General features: G+C 40.5%; 1 protein-coding gene across 1 annotated transcript in view; it reads left to right on the top strand.

Annotated features, from left to right (window-relative positions):
- Nucleotides 1-22357, top strand: part of DEPTOR (DEP domain containing MTOR interacting protein) — a 72706-nt gene that overhangs the window by 43461 nt on the left and 6888 nt on the right. Inside the window, exons 5-8 of the mRNA XM_009568766.2 lie at nt 3266-3451; nt 3977-4111; nt 7228-7298; nt 7956-8060. Of these exons, the coding sequence (XP_009567061.1) occupies nt 3266-3451; nt 3977-4111; nt 7228-7298; nt 7956-8060 (497 nt within the window). The remainder of the gene's footprint in view (nt 1-3265; nt 3452-3976; nt 4112-7227; nt 7299-7955; nt 8061-22357) is intronic.

Raw genomic sequence — 22357 nt, 5'->3', positions numbered from 1 at the left:
TCACTGCAGACAGTAATAAGTGAAGGTTCAAAATGATCTCCTGCAGCTTTGAACTGGCTTTAACATCATTTTAGCAGAGGAAACTATCTCAGTAAATGATGAAGTATACTTGCAAATAGATTGGGGCAGTGAAAGGCTTGGAAATGTGTTGTGCACTGCTGGAAAGAGTCCAGTGATGCTTTTGTCTTCAAGTGAGGAAAGACATGACATATCAGCACTGAAAACTCCATATACTCTGCTAATGCTTGTATGACCTCTTCCTCTTAACCCCAGCACTAGCACATGCTCAGACAAACAAACAAGTGCACACTTAAACATCTCCTCTGCGCTCTTGAGAAGAGCTGCTCATCCAGCTCCCTCATCCAGCTCCTCAAGGGACTTTGATCTCTTTCCCAGCATTCCCTCAACATGGAGCAGCTATTCCCCAGCTCCAGCCAAGGGCTTGCTTGGTGACAGCATTGTGTTTATGGAGACATGCAGAGCAGCTGGAGTGCATCACTGGATGTGGCCTACTGGGAACTGCGGCTTTCGGCTGTTAGAAAGCATTAATCACTGCAGTGGGGATATACATAGCTTATCGGCACTAAAAATCATGGAGAACCGAAGAGGTGGGAGGGTTCTGGGGGAAAAGCCAGTTATAGAAAATAGCCTGATTTTTAAGATATGAGTCACGCCATTTATTAAAATAAGCTTTTGTATTTTCTAAAGCCTCCTCAGTTCTATGAAATCAGTGTAAAGCTATTTTTTCTATCTCTGCTGACCATTGGCCTTCTTGCAAAAGAAGAAAAGAAAAGGTTGTTTGAACACTGTGCAGATCCCAGAATTTTATATTAGAATGAGAAGCTGAAAGAAGATTCACATGGACATTGCAATTTTATGTATCTGGACAGAAACTGTGAAGCAGCCAGGCACAAGAACCACTAGAACTGCAATGTTAGGTGATCCTGATCAGAGAAATGGGGAATTTCTGGGGAAATGGGGAATGACTGGGTAAAGTCCTTGCCACTGAAGTTTGCAAACTGTATAGATGAGACAGTAAACAAATGATTGAGTTCTACCCAAAAAGAGATGTGTTTTCCTATAACTAATGGTATAACTAGAAGGCAGTACATCTAGGAAATGAAAATACAGGCTCCGCTTATTGGTGTGAAGTAACAGTGTGCAGAGAAAAGTGGATGTACAGGTTGAATAAGTTGTTCACAGCTTATGCTTTTCATGCAGTATGTTTGTATTGACTATTACTACCAGCCCGAGATGTATAAAAAAGACAACAGTAAATAAGAGAACGGGAAGTGAGGCTATAACTGTGAGCATACAGTTCTGATAGCTGGATTTTAGGAAGGATAAAGAAATTCTGAAGAAGACTTGAGGAGGGCTAAAACAAAGTCAGAATTTAAGGGGCCTTATTTATTTAGCTGATCAAAGATGTGTTTGAGAGTTGGCTTCATCACTTCGTGGACTTTTCTTTCACAAAGATTTCTGACCAGATCTTGTGTAACATTCTGATGAAGATGTGATAAAGTACAGAGATTAGCACCTAAAGTTAATTAGCTTGATTCATCCTTAAGTTAAATCTTTATGACCTGGCAGGGAAAGCAACTGAAGGCTTGAACAGCTAATAAGAAATAGAGCAAAGTGATTATTACAGTCTGCTGTAAGTAAGATTGAACTATAGCTTCATAAGATTAAACGATAGCTGTTTAATTCTGTTTCTGAGAGAATGTCTGTGGGAGATTAGACTGGTGAGTTGTGACCATACCACCAAAGTTTGACATTGGTGACTATGAATTAATGTTGGTGCCTTTCCCTCCAGGACTTGAAGTTCTCTTAATTAATTTTTGTGATTTTGGAGGTTGTCAGTCACCATGTATTTTCTTTATTCTCCTTGGTACAGTTTCTTCCTGTTTCATAAGGTGCACATTGTAACCTGAACATGTTGCCACATGAGCACCAGTGAATTCAATTGGAAGAAGAAACCCACGAGGTCACCCAACCTTGCTCTTTACATCACCGTCATCATGGACAAATGCATGTTCTATACTTGTTAGACATGGCCTTAACTTTTATAACAAATTGGAACAGGTTCCAGTTTGCTTTTTTATGCTGCATTATGAAGGACAATGAAGGACATTATGAAGGACAACTGACCTCTGAGTGCCTATCTATGTTGATGTGTACATTTTACATAAAAGTATAACCCACCAGTTCTCATGATTCAGTATTGGAAGAAGTGCAATTTATAAACTAGGTAAATCCAGAATTTAGATCCTTCATGCGAAAGGTAACTGTGGAAATAATTTCTGTGGAATGTGTTCACAGGTGAAGATGGAGAAAACACAGCCAAAACATCTACTGCAGCCACTTAAGATCCTGCAGTACTAATGCAGGAGTATTCCTGAGGGCTTTCATGCAATCAAGCCCTGAAGGAGTCAGAGCACTTTCTGGATCTGGCACAGAGCTCCATCCAACTGCTGCATTTTTCATCACTATTAAGGCGCAGCATCAGTGGCAGTGAACACACAGATGTTATGGCGATGCTGCAGTCTGCGGGTAGGCTTGGCACTCTTGCTCTGACGCCAGCAACCTGGAATTTGCTCTCAGTGTCGAAACAGGTTGTAATTAAAACTTTTATTCATTATGTAAGAAATTATTTTTGGCCGGGTGCCTGTTCCCAAACCTTCCGTATCCATATGAAGGGGAGGAAGTGGCTTGCAGGAAGTGTCTGGGACACGGTGTCTGTGGTGAACAAGACAGAGGAAATACACAGGTCTCGATACTCTGTGCCCTGTAGCTCCAAACAAGATAATCAGTCAGAGCTCCCAGGGGCCACCCTAGACTGATGAATTTACAAAGCACTCAATGTAAGGAGCTAAGTGTGGCCCATAGTGACCAGCAGCAGCAAACAGCATACAGAGGGAGCATGCGTGGAGATGGACCGTTATGCCATCTGTCATGGAAAGATAAAATACTTCTATTTCCATTTGACAATAAGAAGTGTTTGTTATTAATCAAGGTAGTACAAAAAATCCTTCCTAGCAATGGCCACTAAAGTTCGTACTTTGTTACTGATGCTATAAAAGCATATATATTGAAGCCAGGTGCACGAAGGTGACCACCTACCTCCTTTTTCTGACTGTGCAGAAGGGAAGGGAAAGCTCTGAGTGTTGCTTCCTTACACCAAGGTGTGCAGTCTAGACCTTGCAGATACATATGATCTGATTTCAGTCCTACCAGGCATAGACTTTCTATCCGTTTCTTTTCCTAGTATCCAACAAGCACAATTTTATGGACAGCAACTTGCTCTACCAGTGCAGAATGAATTTTCGCCGCCGCCGGCGATTAATGGAGCTTCTCACTGAGAAATCTCGCTTGGTGCCAGAAAGCCAGGACAGCCCATTTTGCCTGCGCAAGCAGAACCATGACAACAGAAAACACACCAGTTTTCTCTCAGGTGACTCATCAACTATACTGTTGTCTGTAGGGAGACTTCATGGGTTGTTAACAAAGTCTTTTTTGGACAAGGGGTTTCAGTGCTTGTCTGAAAAAGAGCAGAGATACCCAGCTGATGTGTCACATGGGTATCGTGCCCCTGCTCGTAGGGATTGTCCATTCCCTCAGTTTACCAAATCTGTAGCTCCCTGTTGTGTTTTTTTATCTGTATCAATAGCATTTCAGATGCTGATCAAAATTCAGTATCTGTGAACAGACAGAACTGGTTAAAATCCCCCAAGCCCAAAGCAGTTTGTCATTTAAGCGCCTCCTTGAAGACACTGCAATGGGAACAGTTCAGCCATTGCCTTGGCTACACCCTTACACTCATGCCATGACTCTGCTAACTATGTAGAAGACATTAACTTCTTCCCAGTGTTGTCAGTGAAGGCATGGCTTATTGCTGTGGTTTTAAAGAAACCAGGGGAAAAGGGTTTAATGATAGTGGTTGTCTTTCTCTCTCTCTGTATTTTACCTCTGTTTGTAGTGAGTCCCACCAAGGAGATAAAGATTGTGTCTGCAGTACGGAGGAGCAGCATGAGTAGTTGTGGCAGCAGTGGGTACTTCAGCAGTAGCCCAACACTCAGCAGCAGTCCCCCCGTGCTCTGCAATCCAAAATCTGGTGAGTACCAGCATTGCTTATGAGGCACAGGAGCCAGGGTACAGACATCTCTTTGGGGAGAAGGTGACATGAAGAATGCCTAGCATCGCATCTAAGTTTATCTTTTCAAGGAAACATTAAAAATACACAGCATTGCAAGTTTTGTAGGCCGGAGGGGACTCTTATGATCTTCTAGCCTGAAGTCCTGCTGAACACAAGCCACGCATATGCCTGCAATAATCTCTGCATCAAACCCATAATTGTGGTTTGAGCTGCAGTTTATCTCTTAGGAGGACGTACAGTCAGAGACCCAGATCTGCCTCCTCATTGCTGAGTTCCAAAACAATTCAAATCTCCTAGAGATGTTCTTTTGGTGCCAGCCAGGGAAGAGTTTTAACTATCCAGTGGCTGCTTGAGTTGCTGTGAAATAACACAACTCAGAAAACAGCAGGCTGTAAAGAAAGACACAGCATTGTTTCAGCCTGTCAGGGACCATTTCAACATTTTTGTTTGTTTAGGTCTTATACCAGTCTGTTTAGGAAGGTAAAAGTCATGTTGAAGCTTATTTTCCTTTTCAAAGGATTTCCTATTCCACACCGGAAGATTAAACACACCCATTCTTCCACAGTTCACTTAAAATTCTTTCTTACTATAGATCTGGGAAGGGGAAAACAAAACAGGATAGATATTGTTTCAGCCTCTCTGTTTCCCTCAGCCATGAATTTCAAAGCAGAGTCCCTGCTACCCTTTATGCTTATTATTTCAAATTTACCGGGTCTCTGCTGATGGTGAGGGGAGCATTGTGCAGTGGGGGAAGGCTTCAGTGGATATGTGTAAGCTTTGCTTTCAAAGAGATGCTGGCATTTGAAGTGATTACTAGAGAATGCCTCAAGCACTATATGAATCCTGTTCAAAACATTGACAAGTTACTGCAGAGATGAGTGAGCTAAAGTGCATTTCATTCCTGCTGTGCAGAGTGGCCATCAGAAAGATAGGCTTAGTTATGGGGGTAATGTTTTCTCTCTCCTTTTAGCACATTTCCTTCCTTCTACTTACACTCTGCTAGGAATTCGATATGAGGCTCTAAATTAAAATAAAGTGAAGGACTCAGCAGGATTTTGTGCCCAGAAGCCATACCCCCCTACATCAGACCTGCTGTCTATGCTGGGGGGACGCTCTCAGTGCTGGTGGCCATTGCATCCTTGGAGTGCACTGTTGTTGTGCATTCGGCACCACCTTCAAATATGTTTACCCATATTTGCAATGGGTTTGTCTCTGTTTGAAGTGTGCCACGTTATCGTGTTTTGGCAGAATATCTTGGGTGTATTTCCCAGAAACATCCTGATAGATTTTGCATAGTGAACTCTTTGGCCGTGGTACATCTTTAATCACATCCTGGAAAAATTTCTGGGATAGATAAAGCAGCATTCATGTCCATAAATGTGCGTTATCTGAAGTATGCCAACTATTCCATTCATTTATGGATCTGATTATATATGGAGTGTCAACCAATGAGTAGTGAGAACAAGTTTATTTTAATGCAGCTGATTACTCAACACTGGAAGAAAAAGGATAGGCTGATGTTGCCCTTTATTTTTTAAAAAAATTCTCCCTTAGGACTAGTTTTCAAACTCTGAATAGCTTTAACATACTCATATTTGAAAGAAGATGGCAACAGAAGTATAAACAGACTTATTTTCAAGAATTATACTATTACAGGCAACATAAGTTAATTTCTCTCATAGTGCAAGTGGAGATCCACACATCGTCTTGCAGAGGTTAACATAAGGCTGTCAGATGTAAATGTTTTGGAGGAATTCTTAATCCTTTGCTGGACTAGAATGTGATTTTTTTTCACAAGTAGTTTCCTGCTATCCAGACTCAGAGCATATCAGTGAACTGCATGCTCGTAAACACAAGGCAGAGATGTATTTGTTGTCAGATGAGTTCTCTTGCAGGCAAACACTTAAAAAAAAGCCAGGTCATGACTTGACCAGTCATGTGGAAAAACAATCATCAAATGAAAAAAAATATCTGGAGGTATAATGATAGAGATCACACAAGGGAGTCCTGCATGGATGATTTACCTGATTCTGGTTTGTTGAATGACCATCATCGTTCAGTTTTTTTACGTTGACCAGGCACACTGTGCAGACTGTGACGATGGCTAAACGACAGATTGTCAAAATCCGATGGAAAGTAAAAAAATAGATATTGGTTTGTATGCTAGAATTCTCCCTGCTCCCGTGAGTGCCATTAAGAAACTCATGAAAGTCTTCAAATACCATTTGTGGTAAATTTTATCTTCTACCCATGACTGACTGAAAAAGCAGACATCGTCAAAATTATTTATCACTAAAAGAAAAGCAGTTGTAATTTTAGATGTGAAGCAGGCAAACACAGTGAACAACATATATCTTTCCATTGCCTTCCATCTTGTGAAGCATTTATAGACAAATAAAAAGTAGTACACAGAATAGTATCAATTTATTTTGGTAGAATTTTACATTTACTTTATTCATGGAAAAATCACCTCATATATAGCAAGACAATGGGGAATCACCTGCAGAAGCTCATTGGTATATTTCCTTTCGTGTAAAATCCCAACCAGCTACAGATTACCTATAACGTCCATGGATAAAATGGGATTAGATGTCTGTGCCTACAACTGCAGAAGTCTCTTTGTTGGGATAATTCCTGACCCAAGCAGAATTTTCTTATTACTTAATTCTGTGATTCGGAACTGATTCACATAAAATTGCAGAGAGCATCCGACATGCATGGAGTGAGCTGGGAAGAAAAGCTGCTTCGTGTCAGGAAGGTTGGTCACGTGTCTCAACACTGGACACAGGAACAACCACTTCAGATGTTTGCGATAGCGTTTAGTGGATTTTGATTGCAGACAGCAAAGTCTGTTGGCTAAATGCCTTGATTTTCCGAAGCTCTCATCATTTGTGCTCAGAGTTATTCTGCTCATTTCCTCCGCTTTTTTACTACTTTCAAGCAAGTCTGCAAGAAATGAAACAGTGTATGGGAAGTGGGACCAAAAGATGTGGTATCCCAACACTGCATCTTAATTTTTAGGAGAAACTCCAGAGGAATGTTTATATTGAATATTTATTTGTGTGCCTCCACAGTATTAAAGAGACCCGTGACTGCTGATGAGCTTCTGATGCCTGGAGCTCCATATGTACGAAAAACTTTTACGGTATGTCTCCAGTATTTTTCTTAGTTTTCTGTGTGTTGTATGCATGAGGTAATCTAAACAGACATTTTCTGATGGGAAAATTAGAGCTTATGTGCATTTGCTAAGGTTTGTACTTTAAAATCCCAATCTCCGTTATCAGTACTTCCACACATTGCAGGTCTGATTCTGCACTTGTTTATCCTGTCTTTATGCCAATGTAATACTGCTGACTTAAATGGAGTGTAAAATTATGTAGAGCAAATAATGTTTGTATTATACAAACTCATCTGGATTGTGTGCTCCTGCTAATACTACAGGAGTGGATTACTTATCCAAACTGAACTTTTCTAGTTAGGCCCTTCTAGATTATGATGGGACAAAAATTTTGATTCATATTTGCTATTAGAGAAAGCCTTTCTGTAAAGACATTTTTCAACATAGTCACTGGCAGCATTGTTTTTTACAGCCTCCTACTTCAACAAAAGAAGTTCATTAACCGCAAGAGGAGTTGTTTGGGTAGCGCCTTTCTCATGAATGATATAGCAGCCTGTACATGTCATTTACTATGTGTTGGAAATACAGAAATGTTCAAATTATGCCTTGATCCATTTAGATGTTACAACCTGAAATTTCACTAAGCTGCCTGAAGGTGATCATGTCCTTCTTTCCTCCTTCCAGATTGTTGGTGATGCAGTGGGGTGGGGGTTTGTGGTGCGGGGGAGCAAGCCCTGCCACATCCAGGCTGTGGACCCCAGCGGGCCGGCAGCTGCGGCTGGGATGAAGGTGAGTTCTCAAAATGGGATGATTCTCTGGGAGTATTCGTGCTGCTCAGTGAAGGTCTTGGGCTGCCGGTACTTGGGGAGGGAGAGATGCTTTCGTTTGCAGGTTTGGGTATCTTTGTCTGGGTTTCAGGCACTTGTGCACAGTGAATTCTGATGCCTTTTTCAGACCCCTCCTGTTTCTTTTCTTCTGTCCTTTAGATTGTTCGTGTCCCTTTTCCACACGAAGCACGTTTATCCTTTCTGAGTTGCTTCTTGATCTTTTCTGGGTTTGGTTTTGGTGGTTTTTTCTTTGGTTAGTTGGCTGTTTTTGGTGATGGTGGTGTTTTCATTTTTATTTATTTATTTATTTCTCATATTCACATTTTTTTGAACTCTGCACAATTTTAGCTTTCTTGTTTACTTTGCAATTTACAGGATTGCTGGTATGCAGCTTCTGAACTGTACCGATATAGGATGAGCTATCTATTGAAAGTCAAGCTAGCATAACCTGTTGTTCCTAGTAAAGCAGTTAAAATTCAAGACATTTTGGAAAGAATGTATGGTACTTTCATATTTCATAATGAGTTAAAATAGTTTCATTTGTAATTCAAGAATAAATACAACTTCCATGTGAAGGCTTTTGTACTGCTAGTGCAGAGCCCATTGACTTACGGGCAGGTTTGGATCCTGCATACAGCTGTGAATTGATCCCTGTGTTATACAGTGGGAAAAATAAAAGCAAAGCATTATGTCAAGTACGGGTAAAAGCAAGAAAGGAAAACTAGCTGCCGCTAGTTTCTCCAATGTTCAGGCTTGGCCAGACAGAAAAATTAAATTATGAGGTTATATCACGTTTTATTGTTTTATGGTAACAACACGGAAGAACCTTTCGGATGTACTTCACACGCAGCCCAGTTTGCCATGAATTTTGTCCCTCCTTCTAATTCATATCCCTTTCCCATTCACTCCAGGTGCCTCTCACCTGTATATTCACATCCATCAAGCTGGAGGCAGCGTGCCATGACTCCAGGGATATACATCCTGCCCACTGCATGATGCCAGACTTGCCATGGCATCCTGCTTAACAACCACACTACGGGGTTTCTCCTTTCTGGCTGCTGAGTGGTTTTCATTAAACTTTAAAGAACGTACTGTCTTTGAAACATTCACTTTTTAGGACTATGGGCAGGCAAACCCCTGGGAGAGGGAGTGGCAGCTGCAGAGCTTGATGGTGCATGATTCCCGAGGGAGATCGAATTTTTTATGTTTTATACAATACCTAAATACAATATGCAGTTACTATTTTACATGAAGAGTAAAATTTTCAAAATGTAATCCTGCCTAAAATTTCAGGGACTTAAATTAATTTATTCACTTGTATGTTGTAGATCCTGGGCTTGGGAGTTTTGCAGCATCTTTTACTCTCTGAATATAGCAGCTAGCAACAAAGTAGATCTATTCTGAAACCTGACTTTTAAAAATAGCACCATGGTGTCATATATATGTAATCTTAGAGATTTCACTTCTGCATTCAGCAGCTTAGAGCTGAATATAGTGGAGCTTTGGTTTGTTTTTACTTTTCATTTCATGCTGGCAGCGCTGTGGCTACACACTAAGACATTTCAGTTAAGCTAAGTTCTTTCATATTTCACCTCCGAACCTGGTTTTATATACCAATTTGTGTCTTTATGTCTTCCATTTGTGCACTCTGTGCACTCATGTACTCTGATGGGGTTACAGAGGTTTACCTAAAGCATTTCAAGACAGAAGAACGTAAAATAATCCACTGTCCTGAGGGAAGCAAACAGGATTTTAGACAGTAACATTTGGATATATTGCCTTGAATATGCACAAAGGACAAATCTGATTATTTGCAAAGGTGCTATCTTTATATAAAATCACTTTCCAGAACAGAATTATGCATAATGGTTCTGGCTGTATGTTAGAAGAGTCCCTGTTTAGACACCAAAATTGATGCTCCATTTTCAGAAATGCTGAATACCTTTAGACCATGGTGAAATGCCAGTTTCCTCTGAAAATAAGGGGGTTTGTTGAGGTGTTCCCATGGAAATAGGTATGTAAATTATAGTGCAGTATTTGAATTTTTTTTTAAATATGTGTCACTTAATCCATCTGTTTACAGAATGCTTCAATCTGGCAGATTTAAAGGAGTCATCTGATAGGCTTTAGATGACATATCCTTGAAAATAAGCCTTCCTCTGTGTGGAAGCTCCAGAAGGGGCACTTTGAAAATAGACTATTGGGTCTGGTAACTGCTGGTGGGCTAGTGCAAGAGGCTTTTTTCTGCCACTGTCGCTTGGAATGCTACATCAAAGAAGCACTAACAAGGAAAGTTGTCTAAGATGAAAAGGGCAAGATTTTGAAGAAGAGCCAAGACTTGGCATTGAGGTTTGTAGAAGAGTTCTTGGCAATAGCAGTAGGGCTTTTCCTCCTAAGGAGATGCATCCAGTGTAATCATTTTTGGAAGGGTCTTTATTTGTAAAGCTTGTGATTTTGCACTTATCTCTCTTGGAGAGCACTATATTCCTGTCTTTGCATTATGCTGGACAAATTGTTGAGAGAGAACTGCTGCCTACAATCTCATTGTAGAACCTCACTTTGGGAACTGAAAACTCTGCTATGTGTTATATAAAGCAGTAAACATTACAGGCTCAACCTATCTGAAGGACTTTGTGGTGTCTTGCTTTCAGTCTGACCTTGGCTGGGTTCCTGGCCTGCTCCAAAGTGCTGTGAATTGGGAGTCTCGGTTGAAATCTCAATGAACTAACAGAGCTCTGACCGCACACAGTGGCTGTGTGGTGGGCACGGCACTGAGATGCACTTGGCTTCGTCACACATGTGCACCTCTCTGTGACAGCACTTGCTGTATCATTATACATGACATCCTCCTCTGGGAATTAGAAAATTTAGTTCTGAGAAAATCCCTATTAGCATGGTCTACTGAAGAGCTGTGAGAAGGTGTGATTTAAGTCTTTGGCTTTAAGTCTTGGTACCTTTTCTGGGGCTAGTAAATAGGATTACCATTTGCAGGTTGAGATTTCAAGTATGAAGCTGAGCAAATAATTTAATAAATATCTTGTCAATTAGCTTTGTTAAAGTATTTTTAGACCTGGCTTGTTGAAGTGCAGTTGCCTGTGACAGCCTTGTGAAGAGCGTGGTTGCAGTAAGCGCATTAACAAATGGGAGCTGGAGGCAACGCCAGGCTATGAAAGGAGTCAGTGTTGCAATGCATACTTCTAAGTTACTTGCAGCTCTGTTTTGCTGTCTGCTGTCGTCAGCAGTGGAAGGCAGGAACAGCAGGATGAAGTCCCCAGGTTGCTTTAATATTCAGCTTTGATTGGCTGCAAAAATCAGGCTTCTGCAGATGATACTGCTATATATTGCCAGTTGTCAGGAAAATTCTTTTTCCCTTTTTTCAGTGTTTTATTCTGTAAGTTAAATACTGTTTTCAAGGTACAAGTATTCTTTGAAAAGTTACAAAATTTTACTAGTGAGTTGAATATGCATCACGTGTTGTTTAGTGTGACATCACTGCAACAGTGTGACAAAACAAGCAGACCTAGAGTAGTGTGAGGCTTGTGAAAGAGACAAATTAATCACTCATTTTGATGATTATCTGTTCTTCCCTTTAGCTGGAGAAATTACTGCCCAGCTCTAAGGTGTACTAAAGAATATCCAATTCCTTCAACTGATTTCAAGCAAATTAGTATTTATAGCTGTTACACCCCAGGTCTTTGTATCATACAAATTGCCAATGGCCACTCAAGCTTTTCTATCGTATTCTAGTTCTTCTTCATATCAGTTAGTAGCAGGGAGTTTAGGTGACCACATATGGTTGCTGGTACCAACCCCTTCTGTTCTGAGCTCTGTTTTGAGGAATTATAGTATACGGCCAAGAGTTTGCTCTCCTTCTCATCTTTAAAAGCTGGTGCACAGAGGTAGTCATCCTCATAAATTTTCTGCCTGTGCCATCGTCTTGTGAGTTCACAGATGATTATTTCAGATCAGGGTTCTCAAATAATTTCACTACCAGAATAAGAGCCAAATTTCCAGTGTAATTGAGTAGCCACTGTTTCCTGGAAAAGATTGCTGTCAGATCCGTCAAGGTCATCAAGCCCAGTCTCCCTGCAATCAAAGGAATATAAGTACTATCTGATTAGTCCACGGAGTCCAAATACTGCTGCAGTCACAAAATATTACAGGCTTGTAGCATAAAGGACTAAAAGCTGTGCATTATAAGGCTACAACGGGGGGAAAAAAGCAACCCAAAAGCTTGTGATATCAGGGGAGTCACCAGTGCCTTCAGTTCCTGCTACAGGAAGAAATTTGAAATGCGACATTCTGGGGAGACTGAATGTATCCCATGCTGCAGAGAAACACAAAACCCATTCTATGGTCCTTGACAGTCTGACTTCAAAGCTACTGATGGCTTAACTGCTTGACAAGCAAGATAAACCCGTCTAAAAGTCCTGAAAAAGTTATTCCCCAGGAAAAATATCCCAGTTATGTCTATGGCCAGTCTCCAGTGTATTAAAGGATAGAGGGAAAAGTAAAGAAGCCTGGACAACATAAGTGAGAAACTCCTAAAGTTAGGCTAGTGTGAGCTTGAAGACTGGAATTTATGGTGTATCAATAAGGCACAATGAATGTGCCTCCATTTAACCCTCTGCATGAAGCTGGGAGAGGGAAGATCCCTCAGGGTTTGGTGTTGGGACTCTAACCCTTTAAAAAGAGCACAAGGGAGATGCTTCAGTGCTAATTGAAGGGTACTTCCACTATCTCATGTGACTGAGCTTTAAATGAGAAGATGAAGTAGGTTTGTATAAATATTTATACTGTGCACTAGCATATGGTGTTGTTGAAGCAGATGCAACTCAGTCTTAGAATTCTTATCTTATACCAACATGCTATGGATTATAGAAAAGCATAAATTACACAAGTTGCCATCTGTTTTCAATTACAGCATGAAAACACCGAGGCAGGTTGTTATTTTCCTTTAGCTGTGTTATCAGCTCACTGCTGAATTTGATAATTACATTAGAGTGAATTCAGAATGAATGTATTTGGTAATGGGAACACTCAAAATTTAGAGAAATCTAGTTTTAAGAAATCAGATTTGATATTTTACCATAAAATGAACTCTGGTTTTGCAAAACCAAAAAAACTGCAACAAGTTGTAGCTCCGTCTGTCATTTTTTGCGGCTGTAACCAGAACTTTAGATTGCATGTGCTGCTATCCAACGCAGATATTGGAGAGTGTGGGCTGAGGAAGGTTGCCATTAGCCTTGAGCAGCTTTTAAGTCATGCTCAAGAAAAGTGGCTGTCACATTAGGACAAGTTAAGAGCATAGTAAGAATATAATGGTCAACAGCGTGAATACTGTTTTTTCTTTCATTTGATCTTTGGTGGAAACCTTTCTAAAAGACTCTACAGAAAAATGTAGTAAGGCAGCTGTGTTAGTCTGTAGCATGATGGTTCAACAGAAGTTGGAAGTGGTCAAGTTTTTGTGAATGTGAAAATACTCAACTCTGCCATCAAAGTGAAAAATGGGTTAGTGGTTGGTTGTCCTTGTCAGCTGTTTAACAGCATGCATAGCAGTCACTGTACTTTCCTGATCAATGCGTGTCTGTACTTGGGTGTTTCTACTCTGTGCCTGTCTCCTCTTTTTGTTTTGTAAGTGTCATTGGCTTAAGGAGTTCACTGGTGAGCTGTGGTGATGCCTCTGTAACTGTCCCAAAGTTTCCATTTCCAGTGGGTGTGTTTGATTAACCTCAATGAGTAGTTCCCAGATTTTTTACAGTGCGTCCTGTTACCACTTTTCATTAGGTTGGACCTACCCTCAACCCCCAGTACTCTGACTGTATTGGCATTATTGCCATCAAAATTATGATGGTAACATCATACTGGGCAGCAGGCTGCATAGGACCCATCTGCTTGTCTGAAGAGTTTTGTGAATTCAGCCATCTCATCACCTAGGGGCTTCTCTTACTGAAGGAAAACATGATTTGGGGAGTTGCATTGTATGTCACTGCCAGAACTTTGTCTGGTTGCCAAAAGGAGACAAGGTTTGGCAAATGTCTGCTTTGCTTTCACCACAGAATATTGCTAGCGCAATGTCGGAGTCTTTATGGCCGTGATCATCCTTTGCATTATCACAGTGTCTCTAGGCTGATGGAAATCACGGAATGTTTTCTTCCTTTCCCTCATCATTGGGAATCCCAGAGCATCATTGGATGAGCTGAGAATCAGTGCCTCTTCTGCCCCTTTGCTGCACCAGGAAGACCTATCATTGTTGGACCTCTCTGGGTAACAGGACACTATCTTAGACACTGTACCACTGGTCTGCTGGTGGAACCTGCCCCACGGTGACCACAGGGAAGACACAGTTTGGATTTAGATACTCTTCATTATCATATCACTGACAATTTTCGTACCAGAGCACATAGCTATTTTTGTAAAGTACTGTGGGATTGGGCAGCTGGGAAGTGCCAACAAATCTGATATAATATTTTTTGTACCGGTACAAATGAATAAAACTCCAGGTTTGCTAAAGTATCCTTGTGTTTCCTGAGGCTATGGTTCATACCATATGGTCTCGATGTCCCAGTCTCAGAGCAACACATGGATCCAAATTTACAGACTGGACCTTCCAGCTCCTGTGCAGAAACATTACATTGGCACAGGCTCCAAATCCACAATTCAGTCTCTAACTGACCTCTTGCTAAGCCATCATTCTCCTCCTGATGAGGAATTTGTGTCTGCATCTTCTCCAAATACCTTGAGACATATCACCTTAGCATCCCTGCCCAGGTTGTAACTGTTCTAGGAGTAGAGAGGCTTTCTGTTTTCAATGCCACCATATTCCAGTCTCTGCTAGTCCTCACCAAAATTCTCCTCTATTTTGCTGTTTTCAGCTAATAAGCCATTAGACTCTAAGTATGACATTCTGGTTCTTTTGAAGCCGTAATAAAGCTTCCATGTCTTCAGACATGTCAGAATTTCATCCTACATTCCTACTTTTTTTGGTGGATCTCCGTTTCTCTGCTTGTTTCCTTGGTTTGCCTTGTTTCTTTCACCACAGAATTAAGGATCAGTTTTTTTGGACGACATCTCTTCTGAGGCCCCAGTATTTCTGTTGACGTAGTTTCGGATAGTTAAGTGAACTCCACCCTTGCGCAGATGTCTCTGTGTGCACAGTGAACACCAAGTAGGTGGGGTGCAGGACTGCACTTGCTTCAATGAACCATGGGCTTCTGTTCTTCTGAGTCAGTGGACATACAGTCACCTAAAAAAATCAGCCAGCCTTATACTGGACAAGAGACTAGGTGCTTGCTGTTGCTGTCAGGGACTGTCATATGGTAAAGAAATCAAAACTCCTATCCCTGTGAAGTATAGAAAATATGGGGAAGGTTCACTCCCATGCAGACAGGCAGCATAGCGCTCAAACATCACTCCAGAAGGATGTAAACCTAGGCACAGAAAACAGAGAAAAATTCTTATTATGATTTTCAGTCCTGTTTTTTAAACAACAGGAATCATGTTAGTTACGATGGAAAAAGGAATTAAGGCAGTGAGGATTCCTACTGAAAATATAAAAGGAGTCAGTTTAACTTTTTAGTAGAAATTTCATCTATATTAATGAATTTCCTCTTTTCCCTAAATTTACAGGAGGCACACATTTTACTTGCTTATCCCACACCCAAATTTTGCCTGCAAAACAGTGTTACATTTCAAATAACTCTGTCTGATTTTTTCTAAGGACGCTTTTAACGAGGAGGGAGTTTTACTGGGCAATAAAATGACTTTTTTTATTTTACGGCAGCTGAAACCTTATGCAAATACAGAAAGTTTCATAATACCTTAGAGCTCTTTCTGTTGCATTCACAACAGTGTAGTTGACATTAGAATTGAACTGTTTGTAGGCCAGTCACCTAAGATGGGTGGCAAGTGACCTGCTGTTCTTGTGTCTACAAATTGGCTTTATCTCATCAATAGGAAATACAATTCAGAAAAAAAAATCACCTGTAGGTTTGTAATTAGCCATTGGTAGGATTTTTAAATTTAGTCACATTTTTTAAAAAAGGAAGTTTTAAAAGGCTTTTCGAGTAAGTGGTGTTTTACAGCAGGAAACCCCAGATATTTGTATATCCTGCATTTATGAAAGTGCTTTCTTGATTGTTTTTGAAGTCTTACAGCTGTAGCCATTCAGAAAGAGAGAAAGCAGTCTTGGTTTCAGCTGTGCTGTAAAACAGGGCTGTGCTTGTGTTTTGATACAGCTTCCAAATTCCAGCGTGGTCTACAGCCTGTTGAACAGTGAGATCTAGTGCCAGCCAGAGCAGCTGCGATCTTGCCCTTGCTTGAGCTTCCTTAAGCTATTGCGGGTCACTCTTAGGTAGTCCAGGCTCTTTAAAGAGAGGACTGTCATCTAAAAAACTTATCCCACTGATGGATTGCTGCAAAATGGCTTAAATCTTAAAAAGAATATCCTACATGTCTATAAAAAAGACATAAAATTAGAGGCCAGTACAGCAAAATGCTGGCATTTCGAACTGCTTTTCCTTTTAATTAAGAATGAAAAGTATTTTTTATTATTTTAGCTGCAATACCCATTTCACTTGAAGGGTTCCTCAATAGCCAAAATGCTATTGGCTTTATAGCATCGTGGCTATCACAGTGCTCTGCCACGAGCGCTTCAGAGATGCTGCTGTCTACTTTACAGACCCTTCCCTGCACTTCTCTGTCTCTTTTCTTGTTGCTTCTCAACACACAAGCTGGCTTCCTTTCATGATATAACCGATTGATTCGGGAAACATGTTGCATTAAAGCCAAAGCTCTGTTTAGCCAGTCAAACACATGGAAAAACAATTGCACTTTTGTCTGTGCAAACAAAGAGCAGCTGTTTGTCTCAAATGGTGCAGACCGTTACTGCTCATTACAGTCTTAATACCAGAGGGTGCTGAGGGTGCCCTGCATAGATCTGGCTGCCCTTCTAACTCCCTTATTTGGGCTAATTTAAAGTGTCTGGTTTTAACTAATATGGGCCTTAAATGATCTATTTTTAGTTAGTTTATGTTAATTATATTTACCTTGTAAGAAACCTGATAGGAAGTTTTAAAGTTCTTTATTCATTGTGTGTGTTTGTCTTTTAGCGACTCTAGTTTACATATAGATATACCAGAAAAAAACCCAGACATTGAAAGGTCAACCCAAGCATAAAGAAGATATTATTTCTAAGCTAAAACTGCATGTTCTTCCATGCAATATTTCACCTAGAGCTACTTTTTGGCGTCTGAGCTATTTAACATTTTCGGGTCTGGTAGGTAGGTAGATGTGGTAGGTATCAAACTGCAGTATACAACAAAACTGCTTATGAAGTTAAACATGCAGTCATTGGTTTGTTTTCCTGATGTGTCCCAGTCTAGCTTGGCTTTACCTGTGGGTATTTCTCCCTGGGACTTCGATTTAAGTCAGTCATTTTACACACCAATTCCCAATTAGGGCCATGAGAAGCAGTGACCTATATTTCCATATTCCCTGTTTATGGAAGGTTTGCATTTCAGGGTATTAGGTCCTTACTGTTATTACCCTCCAGGTACCTACAGATAGCTTTAATTTACCTACACGAGTAATTTGCATTTGCTCTGTCTGCTTTTGTCTGACCACTCAGTCAATATATTGGGGAAATTCTGCTGCTGCAGAACTGAGACTTGCGTCTGAAAATAGCCTTCTCCAAAACAAGCTCTTTTCCCCCTCTAATTTATCCATTCTATTTGTGGAGTCTGCACAGCAGTGGTTTCATTTTATTCCCAGTGGGAAAAAAAGGCTTAAATTTATTCCCATCAGAGAAGAGGGAGGGAGACACTATCTGAATCAATGACGAGGCCCTTTGAGAATCTATGACTTAATTTTATATTATGCATTTATTTATTATTTTTATATTATGTATTTTTAGTATTATGGTGTTTAATTTCTAATGTGTTTTTTTTTTTAAAAAAATTAGAGGCTTATGAGTTTGGAATACTGTGAAAAATTCTACTCCTTTTTAAAATAAAAAACGTGTGTAACGAATGTATGTAATGAAAGTATATGATGAAGCCTTGCTCAGGCAAATCATCCACATCAGACTGCAGCCACAGACCAAGACGGAGAGCCAGAATTACACACTTACATTTTTAATTCTGTAAATGGAGTTGTTTTCTCTGCTATGCATTGTACCACACTCTGCTGGTACCCAGCTTCTAGCCCGCTGATGGGACAGTGTGCCAGCTTAACGCTGGTATAAACATTGACTGAGAAATGCATCCCTCTAGAGAGAAAATGCTGTGTTTATGCAAGGCCTGGATACTTGCCTACTCCCACACCACCCACTCCACAGCCAATTACACATTTGCTAGATATTTACAGAGCCGAACACACAGCTGCAATTTTTCTGTTTCATCCAGTAACCTCAATTATGTAGAAAAGGACATAGCATGATTTTTTAACCTCCTGGCAACATGCAGTAGGTTTTGAATTGTTAGTTTCCAGCTTTCATCTCCTAATCCTAGCAAGATTGTGTGAATTCTTAGAAAAATAAAGAAGGCAAAATGTAGCTAGAAACATAACATTTAGGACCTCTGATTTTCATCTGTTCTCCTCATTTCAGCACGACAATGTAAAGCTTAGCAGAGTGGGAGCAAATACTTCAGTGTTGCCTGTGTTTGCTTCTGTTTAGGAGGTTAGTCTCATGTCGTAGTCTCTTCTGTGGCAGTACGTTCAGCGTCTCTCTGGCCTGGGCTCTTTGCAGAACCTGGGGATTCCTCTTTTCTATGGCTACAGGTTTTCTGTTAAAATAGAAGAGTCCCTATGTCGGCATAAATGCAAGTTGTGCGTGTAAGGGCTTAAAAAAAGTAGTTGAGCCCTGATTGTCTCTGGCATTGTTCTCTTGCCTCAGATTTCTCAGCCCTTTTTCCTTCTACCCTAGCAACCATCTTGCCATTGATTTCACTGGGACTTCAAGTTATCTGAAAACTTAAGCTGCAGTTCACTGATCTGCGTGTAAGCTGCTGCCAGAAAGGTTGATACTATCTTCACCTCCTTTTAATCTCCTTCTTTCCCTCTGCCTCCAACCAGATATGTATCTGTTGCCTGCTTCCCGCAACCATGTCATGCACATCAGGGAACTTATTTTGCCTGGAGACAAGTCCTTTCATTTTTTTATGTTTGCTGGCACAAGATTAAAAGGCAGTGGTGCCTGGCTTTGGTGCATTGCTCCCCTGAGCAGCACAAAGGGACAGGAGTACCTCTTGGGAATGCAGGCATGAAGCCCTGCTATGAACCCTCCTCCCCTTTGGAAGAGGTTTGATATCTGGATCCATAGAGTCCTTAGCAATTCAGGCTGAAGGTATCTCTTTCAACCAGCAGAAAGCGTTGTGAGGTCCCAGATCAGGTTACTGCTCCAGCTTTTATTAAACAAACTTTTTATCGCCACATTTCTTTTAAAAGTAAGATAAGTTCTTTAATCCATAAGGAGAGGGAAACCTCCTGCTTTGGTGTTGTCACTATGGGTTTTGTGTATAAAGCTATGGCATCATGTGTGAAGTAGAAGGTGACAATGTGGTAATTATTTTGGGTGATTTGTTTGAGAGATCTAACAACCATCAGGGCAAGCCTCTGTGGTTACTCACTTGTAAATATTCCTTTTTAACAATAACTGCAGTAGAAAGTAGAAACAGTATCATTTTTTGTCCATCTGTGACAAAATAACAGCCTTAAATTGAAGTGTTTACTTTCACTCATATCTCAACTCCTTCATATTTCATATTTAGATTAGATTTTTGAAATGATGCCTTGATTTCCATGTTTGCTTGAAGGCTCAGGAGGTGGGAATGGGAGCAGTGGTTCCCAGAACCCCCAGAGAATGCAGGGGAATGCGAGGGAGGAAATCCCATTGGAAGCATAACTCTTCCTTTAAAATGTTGGAAGCTTGGCTGTCTCCTGCCTCCTTGCTGGAGGCTGGAAAACTGTTTCAGATGTTGCATTCTTGTAGTACCTAAGCCTTCTCCAGATTTTGCTGAAATCTGTCAGCAAGACGAGAAAAGCCAAAGAAGATAGTGCATTTTTACACAAACAGTGGTAAAGAATGTCTTTTGTCTTTTTGCTTTGCTTTTTCCTTCTTGGTTTTAGCAGTTCAGTAACCTTCACAAGTGAGAGCTGTGGCCATGACACAGTAATGAACCAGTAAGTTTTCTATCTTAGAACTGGCACAGAGTTTTTAAAAGTATCTATAAAGTGTGAAGAGCTTAATTTGTTGGATATTCTTCTTAAGACATCTCCAAGTCACTGGTAATTGCAAAATATTAATCCTTCAGCCCCAGTTTGCAGTTGTAAGGAAGGGTTATTGCCAGTAGCATGGCTTGCTGTGTAATAGAAATCAGGAGCTTGCAGGTTTCTTGTGCAGATTACATGTAGAAAATAGATGGCTTTGCTAACCACGTATGAAGAACCATTCCTCTGGAAGATCACAGTGAGTTTCAGAATACGGTAATGAAACAATTATAAGCCTGAGCTATTCAAACTGGCCAGCTGCTCCTTGTCCATGCAGGCTTAGTAGGACATGAAAATAAACATCAGGAAAAAAATTTTCACAGAAAGGGTCATTGGGCACTGGAACAGGCTGCCCAGGGAGGTGGTTGATTCACCTTCCCTGGAGGTGTTTAAGGGACGGGTGGATGAGGTGCTGACGGGCGTGGTTTAGGGAGTGTTAGGAATGGTTGGACTCGATGATCCAGTGGGTCCTTTCCAACCTGGTGATTCTATGGTTCTCAATTATTGAGGGTATCTCTTAAACAGAAATGTAAGCAGGCTGCTTCTATAATGGATTTAATTTTAATTGTCATTAGCAAGAAGAAAATCAAGATCACTAACACTGGGATATACTTTCTTTTCCTTTAGAAACAGCTCTATTGGCAATTCTGTTATCAAATTTATTCTGTAGAATTGTCAAAAGGTACTTTTCTTTAGACAGCTCTGAAATAAATTATACTTAGAAGCTTTTATTTTCGTTCTTAGGAAAACTGCTAAAGAGCTTTGGAGGGTTGAAAATAACTCCTACATTTGCCTGAATTAGTAATTTCTATTTGATGCTAATAAGATTTTAAAAAAAGACTAAAAAGAAACCAATGTATTTTTCCACGTATTTGGGGAACGGCTTATCTTAAAGTAAAAATTATCTGTGTAACTTTGACTTCAGGTCAGATTGTAAGAAGAGATAACAGTCAAGGGAGTGTGTCCTAGACTATCTGATACCTGTATGTAAATCTGTGCATACCAATTATTAACTGTGCAAGGGGTTAAATAGAGGCCATGGTGGACAACTGAGCCAACCACAATTCACACACAGCTTTCCCAGCAACTGCATGTTGCTGTGCAATGTGCTAATAACTTTTGAAGTACCTTGGTTTCAAAGAGATCAGCTTTGCAGCAGGATGTGGCCCTGTTTTCATCTGCCAGCTGCTAGAGATCTGTTTCAGATGTGCACAGAGACCAGAGGTGAAATCCTGGCTGCTCTGGAGTGGAAGATGAGCGCAGGGTTGGATTTTACTCTCTCTTCCCAGCATTTTTCTAAGATTTTGTTCCTGTTGTTGCTACATGTACAGTGATATTCATACCTTCAATGGGAATGAATTGATGACAATGTTTTCAGCATGTCTTTATGCTGTTAACACCCGATGCCAGAGCAGCTGTCAGTGTCAAACAGGCTGTGAATACCTTGCCGTTTTGTTGACCTTGGTGGAGGTGGAGGAGAAACTCAAGTGTGTGAGTAGTGACTTTGTGCTTTACAGTCTTAGAGCCTGAATGGTCCCATTACCACCCAGATAACTGGGTAAAGCATAATTACTGCTGAAAAGCAGAGTTTATGCCAATATCTTAACATGTCATTCTATAATGTAGCTTTGTATTCAAGAATTTCAAGCTTACACAAAATTTGGTAACACTGATCTCTTCAGTGCCTGTTGGATCGTTATTGGTTTTAGTGTTTATACTCCCTTTCTTAAAGAAAAATTAGTGCAAAAAAAAGCAGTGAAATCCAGAAATCTCATCCTGACGCTGAAATGGAAATGATAAATGCATTGAGAATTAGAACCTTAACCCACAGCCACTGGGGCCCACATATAAAGTGATGGTGTAATCATGCTCTTGTTCTGCTGTTTTGAAGTATATTATCTGTTAACTCTGCATAGCTGTTCCTTGCTTCGCAACCAGTGATGAACAGTTGTGCTCACAGTCAAATGCTGTCCCAAAGAACTTTGCAGTCAT

Source organism: Cuculus canorus, chromosome 2 (genome assembly GCF_017976375.1).
Source record: "Cuculus canorus isolate bCucCan1 chromosome 2, bCucCan1.pri, whole genome shotgun sequence".
Taxonomy (NCBI): Eukaryota; Metazoa; Chordata; class Aves; order Cuculiformes; family Cuculidae; genus Cuculus; species Cuculus canorus.
Note: the sequence above shows the minus strand (reverse complement) of the source record. Positions and strands in the feature narration are given on the sequence as shown.